This window comes from Ornithodoros turicata, chromosome 3 (genome assembly GCF_037126465.1).
Source record: "Ornithodoros turicata isolate Travis chromosome 3, ASM3712646v1, whole genome shotgun sequence".
In the NCBI taxonomy this organism is placed as follows: Eukaryota; Metazoa; Arthropoda; class Arachnida; order Ixodida; family Argasidae; genus Ornithodoros; species Ornithodoros turicata.
In genome coordinates, this window is record NC_088203.1 from 94,500,059 (window position 1) to 94,517,350 (window position 17,292).

The 17,292-nt window shown below is 45.2% G+C and overlaps 1 protein-coding gene across 1 annotated transcript in view; it reads left to right on the forward strand.

Annotated features, from left to right (window-relative positions):
* Nucleotides 1-582: 582 nt before the first annotated feature.
* LOC135388857 (hemicentin-1-like) overlaps nucleotides 583-17,292 on the forward strand; it is a 160,681-nt gene continuing 143,971 nt past the window's right edge. The window contains exon 1 of the mRNA XM_064618703.1: nucleotides 583-857. Coding sequence (XP_064474773.1) covers nucleotides 779-857 — 79 coding nt within the window. The 5' untranslated portion in view covers nucleotides 583-778. The remainder of the gene's footprint in view (nucleotides 858-17,292) is intronic.

The window sequence follows — 17,292 nt, forward strand, 5'->3', positions numbered from 1 at the left end:
GCTGGACGATATTTCTTTTGTGTCCTCCGAGAGCATGCTTTGTATTTGTCTTGCAAATTTTTTTAGGGGGGAACATGTTCTTGCTGTCGTGCTCTCGCTTTTTATTTTTAATTACCGAATAGTACAGGGCATATATCTTCCTAAACGCAAGCATTAACGTATCGCTTACGAGGACGTGAAATGTTACTTCACACAAATGAAACTTGCCCGTAGAAATACTACTTCCCCACTTTTTTTATACTACCGGAAAGGATCGGAGTATTTCATCACACCGGACGACCTACCGTCTGTCGAGAGACTTCCCCCATCAAGGCAGCGCATCTGCCACCACAATACCGCAAAAAAAAACTGCTCCGTTCTGTCTCTTCGAATCAATAACTTCAACCGCCACGTGCCCGCGAGCGCAGAACCGCACCATTCCGAAACCGAAACTACTCCGGCGATCCCGCACTCATTGGTCAAGCACTCTCCTCAAGCGCACACTCCACGCGAATGTCCATTCTCCACGCATGCGCGCACACACTTCCACACTGGTCGAGAGAGGAAAAGAGAGGAGAAAATTGTGGAAAGAGGGCGGGAATCTGAACGAGGACGTCCTTAAAAAAACGCTCATTTCACTGCGAGCAGACACAGGGCGAAAACACCCATGTCGTCCACCCGTTTTGACCCCACGTGATCGAGTTGCTGAGCTTTGTCGTACAAGTTTCGCTGAAACAGACAAAAGCAGACGACGGCTGGATGTGTGTCGTAATAGGCGCTGCGTAGTGGAAGTGTCTCGATGTGGGACAGAATGTGCAAAAGCGACTTGTGGTACTGTCTCGGACTTTGCTTATTCTGGGTGCAGCTGCTTCGAACGGGTAAGTGAGTTTCTGTCGTGGGAACTTCGTATTGAGGAGTTTTGGGTCGGGGTGGACGTAATGAGAAATAGAGAAAACAATTGACGCAGAGGAGCTTCGTTGAATAGGCTACACAATGAAGACACTTCGACATAGGAACGTTGTCCACCAGATGCACGCTATTGTCTTAATTTCGTTTGGTAGCAAGGTGGTGTCTTCTGATATTGGTGGACTTTACGAAGTGAGCGTTGGTTCGTTATTCAGAAAATAGGCGGTTACATTTGCGGTGGTGGGCTAGACGTGTCTTGAAGACTTCTGTACTGAGGAGACCCCGTTCACGGACCGGGGAACGGTGCCGTACGGTTCACCGTGTATTCCGCAAACATAAAAAGAATTCCATTTATACACTTTCAGATCTACGGTAAGAGGTTCAGAACTCTAGCGAATTGAGAGAACATTTTAACCGCAAATGTAAATAGTGGACGGCTCTTTTGTTTTCTACGAAACTTTGTAGTGAGCAAAAGATGTCCTTCCTCTTGTAGCGCAACTACAGAAAGCTAGAATACCCTATAATGCCTCTGAATACCCTATTCTCCAATTTAGTATGACGGTCAGAGCGCTTTATAAAGTGTTCACTATGAAGTACTTATTCCAGACTCTCAATTCGAAGGAACTTCGCTAGACCAACCTTTTGCCATGAAGAGCACAGCCGTAGATTTTGAAGTGCCTACAATGAAGCCGTCCCCTCTAGGATTACCGAGCATATTTTTAGGCACTAGCTTTCGAAAAGCCCACATTTAATGTTACACGACCGTCGTACCTGAAAAAAAAAAAAAAAGAGAAAAAGAAACTTCCTTGTTGTGCAGAGTAAGTGATTATGTTACGGTACAGAGCTTTCAGTGAAAAATGAGACGCCGCTCGAGAAAAGGGCAGAGAAAAGTCTCGTGCTTCCACAACGCCATGAAGGCAATTAACAAATAGCTATCGTATAGCGATGCATGTTTACGATAAGCTATACCTTGCTTCACGCATGCTTCACGGCGAGGGCCTGTCACACCATCGAGAGACAATTTGAAAGCTGTCAAGACAGGTGACCCGTCGCCTTAAGACGAAAAGTGCTGAAGAGGAAAAGTACATCGGTTGTTATCCGTGCGTTTTTTTGCTATACTACTTTCTTGGTTTCTAACCCATGTTCCCGCAATCAACAAAATGATCAAATATGTCGCGGCACTTTGAATATTAACAACCCGGTGTTATGAAAGGCAGCGCAAGGTTGACACGAAGAAATACGTTTTTGTTACCTTACATAAACCACTCTGAGCACTATACTTTCGCTGAACTTCATCCCCCGATCCATATCTGGATCAAACTATAGCTAGTATACACAGAGGGGTTGACTCCTCCCCCTTCACTTCGCTTCGTCGAAGCCTTTCAAATGTGGTGACGCGCTTCCCTTCACCCTCTACGTTTGCCCGTTAGCGTTAATGCACTTAGCTTAACTTTAACTCATCCGTCACGGCGAAGTGCTCGCTCTCTTTCTCCGTCATAATGCTACACCAACAGCCGCCGGTTCTTCTCTGGTTGCTTCCCTCACCGAGATGAACACATGCAAGTGACACCGTAACCTACGGACGAGACGAGTTCGCGTACACCTGGCAAGCGTCCAGAGCTGGGACGTGGATGAAGACTGACAGAGCACAGCAACAGCGACGACTCATGCCTGGCGATTAGCGAGATTAGGCTCGCCTGTCATTCCGTGCATCCGGCGACTGGAGGATTTGCCAGCCCCGCCGCTACGGACGTTCTCGCGCGTGGATACAACTGGTCGAGCAGTGGCTTGTAGTTAGTGTTTAATGGCGCATGTGTAACACTGGTTACACCGCCAAGGTATGCAGTCTGGTACGTTACGTAGGGGTTAAATTAATGTCATTAATTACAATTGGGTGCTTTGGTTTGATATGGCATGCTGACAGTCTGGTAGTATTTGACGTAATGGATAATGTGAATCAAATGAGGTAATATTTAGGCATAATATCTGATTTCAGCGCTCGTGTGGCAGAGTTGCCCACTCTCGATGTCTTGTCAGTCTTGTCACCTAGATTCGGACCAGATTGATTAATAAACATTTTAAAGATTCAGTAAGCAGCAGTAAAAATATGTGTCAATATCTATAGCGGCTGCTACTTGATACATTTGCCAACAGGTACCGCAGTCCTACAAACACGATGTTCAATAGACAGCCACAGTGACTCAACGGTACATCAAACAATGAGAAAGACTCCTTCCCCAGCAAAGCCGCCCACTCGGTTATATTTCATCTACATATCCTCACAGTTTAAAAAAAATACTTATGTAATCACATTCATGTAGCATAACATTTTGTGCCACAGCAATGTTAGCTTTTCATGCTTTTCTTTTATCATATTTATTTTCGTTCCCATTGCCTTTTTATCGATCGAAGCTAGTACCTGCCGTCAGTGCCCTTCCCTTTTTCATGCCGTATGAGCTCTGAAGGTAAAATGACTTATAAATAAATATATCGTCCGACAAATCTGCCAACAGCGGGCTAGTTGAAGCAAAATAAGGCCCATAGAAATTGAAACGGAGTACCGTTACGTGTGTAACTGTCTGAACAGTTCTAATTTTACTGTAGGACGCCACATATTTCCACATTCAGACCTGGAGTTGCTCGTACTAATTGGAGACAAAATGGTACCGTGAAAACAACTATGTAGGAGATTTGTACTTCGAATGGGATTAGGCAGTCTCGCCACTTGGAAGCTTTACATGATGTCTGAGCGTGGAGGGATGTTGAAATTAACGAGCTCTAGCAAGATCAGAGTTGTAAGACGCACGAGAGTTTAAGGAGATTGTTAACGCAGAGGAAGACTTCTCTCCGAAGTAAACGTGCATGTGGGTGTATGGCGCAATACATGTGTTTATAAATAGAAGAAGAAATCGGGATAGTTACTAATCACGTGTGTTTATTCATCAATACGTCTACCTCTGTTACGGAAGGGGACACCAAATAGCATTGGTGGTGGTGGTGGTAGCGCTCATTTAAACGGCACTAAAGTGCAAATATTCCTTCTCGAGGGATGAAAGTCGCCATTACCTTGAGAATAATACAAAAGGAACGGGTTTCGTCTGTTGCGCCGTTCATGATCTAGCGGAAAATATGCAAATGCGTACATACACACGCAACGACATATTCAACGTCACTATCACTGTGTAACAGTACAGTCAAATATAGTAAACAATACAATCGAATAAAGGCCGTGCGCCGAACATCAGGGAGCTTTAGTTGATTTGAAGCACTGGACGAAAGTGATGCGATAAAGGATGATGTCAAAACAAAGGTCAGCCAACGTGATGTCAGCCACTGTCAAAGGGATAAGGAAATTGGCTCGTCATGTTGTCGGGAAGGTGCCGCTCGACGTTGTACAACTTCCGATAAACTAAAACTTGCCGTTGTTGCACATTCCCCATATTTCGCCTCGGTTCGTGCGCGCCTTAGATGATGGTAATCACATCGTTTGCTACGCATCGTTGTATATATAAGTCAACTCCCGCACATGTTAAATATATGCTGGTTTCTAAAGTGTTTGTACACTATTGTACACTATTTGTACACAGGGGGCGTACGCCTTTTCTGTGACAATTATGAACAGCATAAGTGTCACAGAAATGGCGTACGCCTCCCCCGTTTTTAACAAATCAGGGCATATAACGATATCATTCGAGATATGGTTGGCTAGGAGCGTGCTATGCGGTGATGTTCATTTTTAAGAGTGTAGTTGACGAAAGTTATATTTATTTCGGCAAATTCAACATCATTCTAGGATTTGCCAACAAATATAGGCACGTTTGACATCCAAGAAGACGTTGCAAATGAATCTTTTCCGAACATCATAGGCATAGGCTCGGTACATTTCATAGCGCGTTGTAAATATAACCAGCCATTTGACCGCATGCGAATGATTTTTCTGCATATCATCATACACTCTTAAAAATGAACTTCACTGCATGCTAAGCATACTGCATAGCGCGCTCCTAGCCAACCGTCATCTCGAATGATATCGTTATCTGCCCCGATTTGTTGAAAACGGGAGGTGTACGCCTTTTTTGTGAGAATTATGAACAGCATAAGTGTCACAAAAAAGGCGTACACCTCCCGTTTTCAACAAATCAGGGCAAATAACAATATCATTCGAGATGATGGTTGGCTAGGAGCTTGCTATGCGGTGAAGTTCATTTTTAAGGGTGTAGGCAATCTCCCCTTGTGAGAGTTTCCAACCGGTATGTTTGCACTGCAACACACAATCTGGATCGGCACTCGACCATGACCGTGGCTACCCGGTTCGACAATTCCCACACCGTCCGCACTTAACATTGAGGGTCCAGGTTTTCATCTGATGTCATCCGGCAGGGTGAGGGAGAAAGGAAGCCACTGCGCCTGCGCCAATAATCCTTGAAGAGTGTATCCCGTTCACGGGGGACAAAACGCCCGCCGTGTCAACCTACACTCTTAAAACAGGGTAGTACTAAATAATTGGAGCAGATCCGCCGTTCAATTGCTGTGATCCGTCACTATGCAGGCACGAGACGGGGCAGTGATACGAACTCTCTGTTGGCGGTCCACAAGGGCTTTAGTGCGAGGATCGCTTGCGCATAGGTAGCCGTTGCTGAATGGCCTCCCACCATCTTCAGATCATAAGTAGCAGTGCCTCCTGGCGCGAGGCCTCCGTATGGGCCTCGAAGTCCCGCGAGCAGCGGAGGCCCGGCAGTTCTTGCTGAAGCGGATGAGACCCCCGATACGGTGCAAGATTTTGAGACGCAAACACTGCAAGGTCCGCTCGCTGATTCCTCAGCTGAAGCCTAGCATTCCGCGTTTCGTGGCGAAGACAGTAGCTCCCAGCACCCCTCCTTGGTCTCTCCAAAGCCCGGTCATGTGACTATCCTTTCCTGGCCTGCGTGGAAGAAAAAGGGATATCGCTGTCCCGTATGTCGCCAAGTAGCTTACCCTGGGCATGATGAATGATAGCTAAACGACGTCAATCTGTCGGTTTTCACTGACAGGTCATCTACTCGGGATGGTTCGTCCTCAGCCTTTGTCATTCCCTCTCAGTCAGTCTCCTGTGGTTACCATCTTTCGTACAGGACATCATCTACGTTCTCTCTCCACTTGTTCTCTCGGCTCTATGCCATTTTCTTTGCTATACAAAAAATATGAGTCAGCCCTGCTCAGTCCTGGGTCGTTGGTTGGTTGGTTGGTTTGAAGGAAAAAATAAAATAGAGATTTTGCATTGGACGCTGCTCTGGGATCTCCACGGAAGATCTTGGGTCGTCTTTACAGACTCACGACCCGCTCTCCAGTGTGTGACCAAATTGGGGATACGTGGCTCCCTCAGTCCTGTCGTCATTGGCATCCTGCAAGTTTTCAAGAAGGCGGCTGCTGCAGGGCACACTGTCGCGTTGCAGTGGATCCCCATACGTGTCGACATCAACAGTAATGAGGAAGCAGACAGATGCAGACAGCCCGCAGCTATTTCCCCGATAATGGTGTCTCTGGGTGACCGTAGATGCCTCCTTCCGGCCATCACCGGCCCCAAGATGCAGGCGTACATGTATAAGAGTTAGTTCCATTCCGTGGGTGGCTCTTTTTCTTGATGACAATACATCACCCTTAAAAGGGAACTTGACTGCATAGCAAGCTCCTAGCCAACCATCATCACGAATGACATCGTTCTCGCCCCTGATTTGTTGAAAACGAGAGGCATATACTCCTTTTTGGACCGATAATGTGCTACATAAGTAGTACAAAAAAGGCGTACGCCTCCCGTTTCCAACAAAGCAGGGACGAGAACGATGTCATTCGGGATGACGGTTGGATAGAAGCGTGCTATACGGCGAAGTTCATTTCTAAGTTTTTTTTTAAAGCTTTGCTCTCCCCGACGAACTCACGCACCCTCTACGCATCTTCCCATTACCCCCTCTCGCCCCTCATTTTTAAGAGTGTATACATATATGGGGAATTCCTCTGGCTGTTGTAGCGCAGAAAATTTTAGAATGGTTTGAGTGTGCATGTAACACTGGCTGCTCCAGTGCAACGCGCGCCGCGTTTTATCGGTCGTCCCGTTCGCCCCTTTGTTCGTCTCTAGAATGAATCCACACCGGCACACCACACTGCTCTGCACGGCGACGTCCAACGGAATTGGGCAACAGGAAACATTCCAGCTTCCAGCACCGTGTGTTGGAGATTTCCGGCGCACATCAAAAGAACCCCAGGTGCTCGAAATTATCCGCAGTCGTACCCGGCGGCACGTGCAACATGTCGCCACCCTATAGGCAGACAAACCTTACTGTGTAATATCACAGCACCATTATTAACAGGAAACATTCCAACGCCGGAAATACTCATGCTAAACGCGATATTGGCACCGGAAAAGCACGTGACGCTTAACCTGACCACTCATCATCGGCAGTCAATGATAAGCGTTCACACGAGTTCCACCTTTTGGTGACTGAGTTGCTACAGACACGAAACTCTCCGCATCATTCCGCTGGATAGATGCTACGAACGAGACCCAGGAGTCGTATTATTCTTTGTCGACGAAAGGAAAAAAAAAGAAAGAAAACTAAAAAAAGCTATGCCAAGCGTAGCAAGGCAAGGGTGAGGGAGAAAGCTAGATGTAAAAACGGCCGTGGGGAAAATGAACGTGCAGCCTGGGAGCTATTCTACGGGAGCAGAGACAAACAGACCCCGTCTTGAAGTGCCGATAGACGGGCCCATAATTGTCGTCGAGCCGATGACAACAAGCGTTCAGTTCTCTCTTTTTTCCCCCCTCTCTTTCACTCTCTGCAATGGTACATTGTACGCAATACAACGTGAGAAGCGTGTCTTTTAAAGTGTACAGTGGGACCGACGTTGGCCTTATAACGCGTTATTTGTGTTCAACGTTTTATGACCCTCAGACAAAAGTGCCGCTGAAATTGTCCGGATTCAATATGATAGGCTATTTTATGAAATGTCTATAGTGAGGTTGCTTTGGTTGCCTTCTACACACTCGTGAGGGACGCGTATTGATTTGTCAGTTTCCGTCTTCAGTACAGCGTACTGTTCTCAATCAGCGTGTCGTAATTCTAGCAGTAAAGAACGCCAATTTTGCGTATGTGATTTAGCTTATTGCTTTCGTAGAATGTTCGCGAAACGCGATGTATTTCAGGTACTTATTTTTGTGTTGTTCACGAACAACAGAACGTCTTGGTTATGGTGCACTCGATACAGCATAATAAATCAGCAACATTAGCGAGAGATTTGATGGATGGCATCCAACAGCGATACACCAAAAATGACAAGGCAATAAGCAATGCAGATGTTATCGACAATCTTCAGGATACGATGTAAAGGGCGTAGCGTGGGACCGTTATTGTGAATGTTGAACGTTGTCGCTAACAACCGCAGGAAGGGCAAACGCAACATGGGACAAGCATGCTTTGCGCATGCAATATACCCTTGATCTTCGGTAAAACGAAAACAAAGATGATGCGCATAGTGCAGAATGTCCATAATCAAACTAAAACTCTATAATTATTAACGGGGCAGAAAATTTCAGCGCGTCCACGATCAACTAAAGAGATAAAGTGAATGGCGAATCGCGCCGTGAAGGTGTGACCGAATCGATAATGAATAGGCATGTCAAATCGCGGGTGCTGAATGTTATTCCCAATCACGTTCTACTCTGTTTGCTTCTCATCTTCGTTATTTCTTTTTTTTCCTCTCGTCCAATATGTTGATGGCGATACTGGTAACGAGATGACAACGATGAGGATTTTGATGATATCTCTCGAACAGTGGTGGGCAAAGTACCTCAAAATTGTACTTAAAGTAAAGTGCCAGGTACTTAGCATCTGTTGTACTTTAAGTAGAGTACAAATTACTATACTACAAATGCACTTAATGTAAAGTACAAAGTCCTTTGCAAAGTACGCTAATGTACTCATCAAGTATATTACAAATTTAGATCATGTCGCTGGACGTTTCAACACTTGGTAGTGGAAAAACGTAGGGTAATTATGTTTTGACTGTCATATTTAGAAAGCTTTTAGCTAGCAATTTTGCCAAGTGCAGGCTAGAAAACACGGATAGTTTACAGCTGACTTATTAATATGAACCGAAAGAAATGCTTTTGCGACCAAGCTTTGCGTTTGTATTGCCAACTGTGTACCTGAGTAATTGAAAGGCTCATCTCATCTTGACTACAGTCGTGACGCAGCCCATATTCGTGAGGCCAACAACGGCAAGCCGGTTTACGCCGCCACCACCAGCACCACCACCACCACTGAAGAAAAGTACTTAAAGCGCACAAAGTGCAAAGTACACTAATTGAAATGTACTTTAAGTAAACTACAAGTGCTGAGAAATGTACTTAAAGTAGTACTTGAGTACTTGGTACTTCAAGTAGTTCCCATCACTGCTCTCAAAGCGTCCCACCGTATAGTATAGCATATAACATGGTCTTTCTCTAAACCGATTGAGTGGTATATTTAGTCTATCTGTACCGTCTGCTTCTGCATCATGGATCTTCAGTGCGCACAATGTCATCCGAGCATTCGTAACCGAGCTTGCTCAGTGAATGACGTGACGCGATGAGGTTGTCGCAGCAATTTAATTCGCATCTCACCTTTAGTTCCACGTCATGAACTTGAAATGCACACTCAGGTCATGACAGAAACTCGACGGATTAGGTGACACCACAGTTGAAGGCCGTTCTTGCTCAGGCGATTTTGAAAAATGCCCAATAATTTTACTCATTATTTCGCTCCCCACATCAGCACTAGCAATGGGGTAGAGTATCGCCCGTGGTGATGAAACTCCCCATTCATCAACTCGAAATAAAGCTGTTGCTGTTGGCCCACAATTTTATTATCTCTACACAATGTTCAAATCCAATAAAAGAAAAGTGATGCAAACGAAACTGCTGTTCCAACGTAGAAGCGACGTGATCTAAACTAGTGCGCTAAGCCCCTTAACACCCACAGAAACTCTTGTGTGTTTGCTTCTTGTATTTTGGCAGATTTAATGACCCACGAACAGAGGTGAAAGGCCACGAAAGGCTGTACGACCATGGTTTGGGTGTGTGTTGTCATCATGTGGGAGACCGTGTCAATCATCGTGTCAAGCAAATCACAATTTGTTTTTCGCTAATAACATCAAAATGGCTTGCGGCTAGTCTGAGCCTTGAGCAAAGGCTTAAGAAAGTGTCGCTTCCAATTCAACAATCACCATTCCTGCAGTGATTTAAAAGGCGGTATACATGAACTTAAAGGAGGTAAGAACTGTGGAGTATTGACACGAACGTGAGCATTCATGGCCTTCCTCTACCAATGTCCGGTTTGTAGAGGGTGGGGGCGTACGCCGACGATGTTACGGTTCTTCTCCGTGATTCGTCTTCTGTGACTGAAACCCTACGGCTCTACAATGTCTATGCAACATTTTCCGGTGGGATGCTGAACTTGAGAAAGTCTCAGCTAATGCCCTTAGGACCTAGTGGTTCGTTCGCACATCTTCCCTTTCCTTGCGTTCCATCACTGAAAATACTGGGAGTGGTGTTTGACAGGAGCGGGCCTACGAAAGCTAACTGGACGAGCGCCCTGCAGGCCTTCACCTTAACATGCGAAGCTGCAGATGCCCATGAACTTTCGTATCTTGAAAGGGCCTACCTCGTGCGGAACTTCTTTTGTGGGCGTATTTGGCATTTGAGCCACGTGTCAGTCGCGCCACATGCAGTGGTGACCAGGCTCCACACCATCATCATGTCCTTCCTCTGGCGGAAGAAACGTTATGGGCCCGGGGCCCGCATTTTCCTGTCGCTGCCATTGTCGCGGGGCGGACTGGCCGTACCGGATGTTGGCCTTATGAACCGCGGGATTGCCCTGAAGACTGTCCTGCGAGTTCTTTCTGGCGCACCCTCGCCGACTCGTGTTCTCCTGAAGTACTGGATGGGCCCGTTACTTCAACATGTCTCACTACCGTCATACTGTCCGTCCGATCCAGCAGCGCGATCGCCGCTTCGCTTCCATGCAGCTGTCCACCTACTGCCAGCGATTGATGCGGCTCGCTCCTCCGGCTGCAGTGCCGACTTCAGTTACTCCCACTCAGATGTCACAGTCAGTCTTGTGGAGCACAGTGTGTATGAATGACGACTGGGCTAGCCGTTTGCGGCAAGCATCATCCATCGCGTAGACAAGGATTATTTGTTCTTGGCTTCCTGTGCCTCTCCATGACATCCTGTGGAGCTTTGCGTGGGGCATTCACCCAACGCGAGACCGCCTTCACTCATGGAATGTGACCACTACTAATCTGTGCCTGTCTTGCGACTGCGTGAAGACCAACACGCACGTGTTGTTTCAGTGCCGCATTGCGAGGGTTTTCTGGCAGCTTGTTCGGCGTCACACGAATGTAATGTGCCCACTGCCCCTAGACAGTAGACGGTCAGTCCACCCAGTCAGCGTACTCATCACGCCCGTGGGGCCCAGACGCTGTGGTCCGCCCGCTGTAAGGCGATCGCGCAACGTAGGCGCAATGCCCTTTCCTGCTAGTACATACTACGCTGACGTCTGTAACGGGTGTCCTGCAGCGACAGCTGTTCGCGCTAGGGGAAGGTTTCCGGCGTCGATGGCGGCACCACCCTTCAGTTTGCGTGCAGGGCAGCCACGTTTCCCTAATCAGAGCGCCACCATAACTGACTGACTGACCTCCTCAGTGTGTAGATAGATTTTATCAGTGTCATTCCTGTGTGCATGTTATCGTTGTTCATCTGTATATGTGTTCATGTGTGTTCTCACGTGTGTGTGTAGCACTGGGGGTGTATGCGTGTGCATTGCAGAGTTTATTGCGTCCAATAAATATTCCCTTTACATGAACTCCTATCTGCAGGTATTTAGTTACGAGTGTAATATATGTAATAGTGTTCTTCTACGCTTCGTAATTCTATTTAGAATTTCTTCTTCAAGACTTCTCCTTCATAGTTAGTTAGTTAGTTAATAAATTAGTAAAATAACACCACATTAGTTTAATAAGTAACTCATTCATAACGTGTGCAGCGTTAATACAAAAGCACATTTTTTTTCGGATACGGGCGAGTACACTCTTGAAAATGAACTTCACCGCATAGCACTCTCCTAGCCAACCATCATCTCTAATGATATTGTTATCTGCCCTGATTTGTTGAAAACGGAAGGCGTACGCCTTTTTTGGACAATTATGAACAGCATAAGTGTCATAAAAAAGGCGCACGCCTCCCGTTTTCAACAAATCAGGGCAGATAACGATATCATTAGAGATGATGGTTGGCTAGGAGCGTACCATGCGGTGAAGTTCATTTTTAAGAGTGCGGACGCACCACCATCTAGATACCTTTATCAATTGTTACGCCATTTGAAGAATTGTAGCACGCAATCAGACGCAAACGCGGAGGTACACATAACGTTCTGCTCTACACTCTTAAAAAGAACTTCACTGCCTAGGACGCTCCGAGCCAACCATCAACCCGAATGACAACGTTCTCGTTCCTGATTTGTTGAAAACGGGAGGCGGAGCCTATTTTGTAGCCATAATGCTTATATAATGGTTACATAATAGGTTCGCCTCCCGTTAACAACAAATCAGGAACGAGAACGTTGTCGTTGGGGGTGACGGTTGGCTAGCAGCGTGCTATATGTGGTGAAGATACGGACCTATCAGATTCATCTATACAAAAGGTGTCACAGCCAACAAGTTGAAATGGCCGTTGGGAGCAGACACAGCCGGCGGGCTACACTCTTAAAAATGAACTTCACCGCATAGCACGCTCCTAGCCAACCATCATCTCAAATGATATCGTTATCTGCCCTGATTTGTTGAAGAAGGGAAGCGTACGCCTTTTTGTGACACTTATGCTGTTGATAATTGTCACAAAAAGGCGTACGCCTCCCGTTTTCAACAAATCAGGGCAGATAACGATATAATTCGAGTTTATGGTTGGCTAAGAGCGTGCTATGCAGTGAAGTTCATTTTTAAGAGTGTAGAGTTCATAGCCCCTTTAAATCTCTATTATGCATTTGTGCACTCTCATTTCTCATACTGTGCAGTGTCTGGGGTATTACTTACAACACTCATATGCGTGCTTTACAAATTGTTCAAAACCGAGCTATGAGAATCATGCTTGGATTGCCTTCTTTGTCTCCTGTCTTTTCAATCATGTGTGACTGTGAGGTACTAGCCGTGAAACAATATCTCAGCATATACTTCATATGACACACACACACACACACACACACACATCAAGAGGCGATGATGAGATGGGGCTAATGCCGTCTAGCTTAACGTTCGGCATTCTAAAATTAATTACGGAAAATTGACTTTTCTATTTTGAAGTGTTAATGAATGGATCAAATTCCACCAAACGTCAAAGCTGTGAGAAATTTCGCGAATTTAAAAAACTGGCGAAATATGTTTGCCTTCTAGAATATACTAAGAACAACGTTGTCGAACAGTGCTTGTTGTTATCCTAGCCAAAATAGCACTAAATATGATTTGTTGCTCCTTGTCCCAGAAATATTTCCCGCTTAATGTACTAAGACGTGCTTGTGTTTTATCATGTATGTTTTGTTTTCTATGGCTCTTTACATTTGTACGACATACCGAAGACCCTTTGAGCGGGAAATCTTCCCTCTGGGTCCTCCATATTGTATGATTTGTGTCATGTATCTAATCTTGTAATATCCAATAAAAATTCAATTCAATTCCAAGGAAAGCGCTTCACATTTTGCACTATCCATATTTCTGTTACACCCCGGGACTCCAGTCGTACAATTATGAAAGCTACTCCGACACGTTGGTCTCATTTCCCTTTCAACTCAGCGCGATATTACGGATGCCACTTTCTTATACAAGTGCATTCATTCTCAAATTGACTGCCTATAGTTGCTAGGATCTCTGCATTTTGGTATTCCACGTGTGTCCTTACGGAAGCATCCTACATATTTTATGCCCCAATGTATGAAAAGGGGACCTACCTCGCGAGACAAGACGCTCATAAACTCGCTGTCATGTGATATTTTTTTCTGTATCCCTTCCCGTTCTACGCAAAGACGTTGTATCTAAAGTTTTCTATTTGTGAAGTTCACCCATTTTGCTTGTGCCAATTTTTCTTTTCCTGACATCCTGCAGTTTTTCTGATCAGTATTGCATAGAAAATCTGCGATCTTTGACTCATACATTTCGTCCTATTGTTTCACATATCTATAATGTGCAATATGTTATTCAAGACGTGCCTATAGTTTTAGATATAAGCAATCTATCCACCAACATTATTGTATATATGTTCTGTGACCTACGTATGTATTACGTAAGCTGTGAGTGTATTCTCCATTTCCTGGATATGTGTCGTCTTCAGCGTTATGTAGAACTTTGGGATCGTGCGCAAACACCAAGGCCCTCGAAGACGTTCTTGGGCACGTAATAAAAAGTGTTATTATTATTAGTAGTACAATCAACGGATTTCATCTGCTGCACCGTTCGTGATCTAACGCAAAGTATGTGCATGCGTACATACAATGACATATTCAACGTCATCAACAATATCAACGCGTATCAGCACAATGAAATAAACAATACACTCGAATAAAGGCTGTGCGCTCAACATCAGGGAGTTTTAGTTGACTGGAAGCACTCGACGGAAACGATGCGATAAAGGGTAATGTAAACTCAAAAATCAGTAACGTGATGGCACCAACAACAACAACAAATAAATGGTGACCATGACATGGGGTGATTCACCGCCGGAGAGCTGTACACTCTTAAAAATGAACTTCACCGCATAGCACGCTCCTAGCCAACAATCATCTCGAATGATATCGTTATCTGCCCTGATTTGTTGAAAACGAGAGGCGTACGCCTTTTTTGTGACACTTATGCTGTTCATAATTGTCACAGAAAAGGCGTACGCCTCCCGTTTTGAACAAATCAGGACAGATAACGATATCATTCGAGATGATGGTTGGCTAGGAGAGTGCTATGCGGTGAAGTTCATTTTTAAGAGTGTACACTACCTCATTACACGTCTGATAAAAGTCCCTGATTTGTTGAAAACGGGAGGCGGAGTCTATTTTGCAGCCATAATGCCGTTCATAACGGTTACATAATAGGCTGCGCCTCCCGTTATCAGCAAATCAGGCGCGAGAACGTTGTCGTTGGGGGTGATGGTTGGCTATCAGCGTGCTATATGTGGTGAAGATACGGACCTATCAGATTCATCTATACAGAAAGGTATCACAGCCAACAAGTTGAAATCGCCGTTTGGAGCGAACACAGTCGGCAGGCTAGCTTGGTACACTCTAAAAACAGAACTTCACCGCATAGCACGCTGTGCTCCAACCATAGCCAAGAATGATAGGGTTATCGCTTCTGATTCGAAGAGAGATGGGGGCGTACGCCTTGTTGTGGCAATTATCATATATCCAAATTGCCACAAAAATGGCGTACGCCTCCATTTCTCCTCGAATCAAAAGCGATAACCCTATCATTCGCGGCAATAATTGGCGCACAGCGTCCTATGCGGTGAAGTTCTGTTTTTAGAGTGTAGGATTCATGGCCCACTTTAACGCGAAGAAACATTCAACCTTTCCCCACTCGCACGCATCCGTGGAAATGTTGATTCGATTGCATTGAACTGTGCATCCAATGCCGCGTCACAGTCAGGTGACAGCGGCTGACATCTTACGTTCCATCTCTTTCATGGATATTGATGTGTAAAGGTACACAAGCCTGTGATGCTCCCTGCTGCACGTTGCGGAAGCTCTTACGTGCTGTTGTTTATGATTGATATCTCAAGCCGTCAGGTAGCGGTATAGGAAAAAACGTCAATTATAATTCCCATAACGTGTATTAGAAGAGGTGCGCAAACGTGTGTATTTTGTATATAGTCTTGCGTGAGGTGACGTGATGAATGATGTGGTAAAATTTATACTCTGCCAAGAAAAGCGACGCCGCCCACAAATAACTGTTGGGTACACAATAGTTCGCAGAATTTTAGTCAAATAATCAAACTATCACAAGCAACAACAACAACAACAAGAACAACAAATACACCGATGATGACGAATGGGAAAATTCGTTACAATAACGTTATGTCCAATGTATTCTTTGTACTTTAGTAGCTTTGTAGATTAGAATTGTCTCTGAAATTAAATGAACAGCTACTTCTTGCGTAATGATAATAAATTCAGCGTTGTATCTTGTGACCCGATTTCACAGACTCGGAAGCCCCCACCCCCAGCCCCCGAACATTTTTTATAATCTCATCTCGCACGGTCTGTGTGATAATCAAGAACTGTTTACAGCCCGCAAGTCCTCTAAATGAATATGAGAGCGTAGAGCTACCGCTGATATCGTCAACGTCGGAGAGCCGCGTCTGCAACTGACAGCCAAGGAATACCATATTGACTTGCGTTGTGCAGCTATTTTTTTCTGATAGGTAGCCTACACCATAGGCTCCCATACATGGTAGGCTCCCAGTTACCGTACAACCAATGCTACAGCGTCAGAAAGCACCTTCTTATTCGGTGAAAACAACAGTAAGAACGCACAGAACAAAGCAAAGAAGGCTAATTACTAGAACGACACTTAGATTTCACGAAACCCTGGAGCGCTTTCTTTTTACTTTGAGACTTTTTGTTGAACAGGGTTTACCGTTAGCGCTTAATGTCAATGTCCTGTACTGGTGCCGCGGTAACCTTTTGCGTGTTGTTATTCCTAACATAACGTTTACTTTTATTTCATCTCGAGCTCACATGTCACGGCGAATGGCACGCGTCGATGTAGTACTTAAAAGCTTACACTGGCTTCGGTGTGTTTGTTATACTGGCGGTTTCAGCGGAAACTGGGCCACGTTTCATTGCTTGGTTCCGTTGGTTTCTTCGGTGAACCCGTACCGGCATGCTAGACGGAGCTGCACGAAAACGACCAGCAGAATTCGCCATCACATGTGCACACAGCGCAACATTTCGACGCACCTCTTTTATTAAACCGATATACTTGTAGGGCCCACCCACGTCGATAAATGTGTAGGTCCGTCCCTAACAGTTGCAGAGAGGGAAGGAGAAGGAGGAGGAAGTTACAATGGCACCGAAACAAGTGCGGGCGCCCGAGGATCAACATCCGGAACATGTCCCTAAGCTCTTATGAAAAAAAAAAAAACTTTTGTGCATCTTTTTGTGACAAATAATGTAACTGTAGAAGTGTTACAAAAAGGCGTACACCTTCCGTTTTCAACAAATCAGGAAAGAGAACAATATCAGTTTGAATGACGTTTACCTCTAAGCAAGTTAAAGTTACATTTCTGTGTATAAAGCTACCGAATTTAAAAGCGTTCGGCACAATCCCCAATGATGCAGCCAGTTTGTTACTTGACGA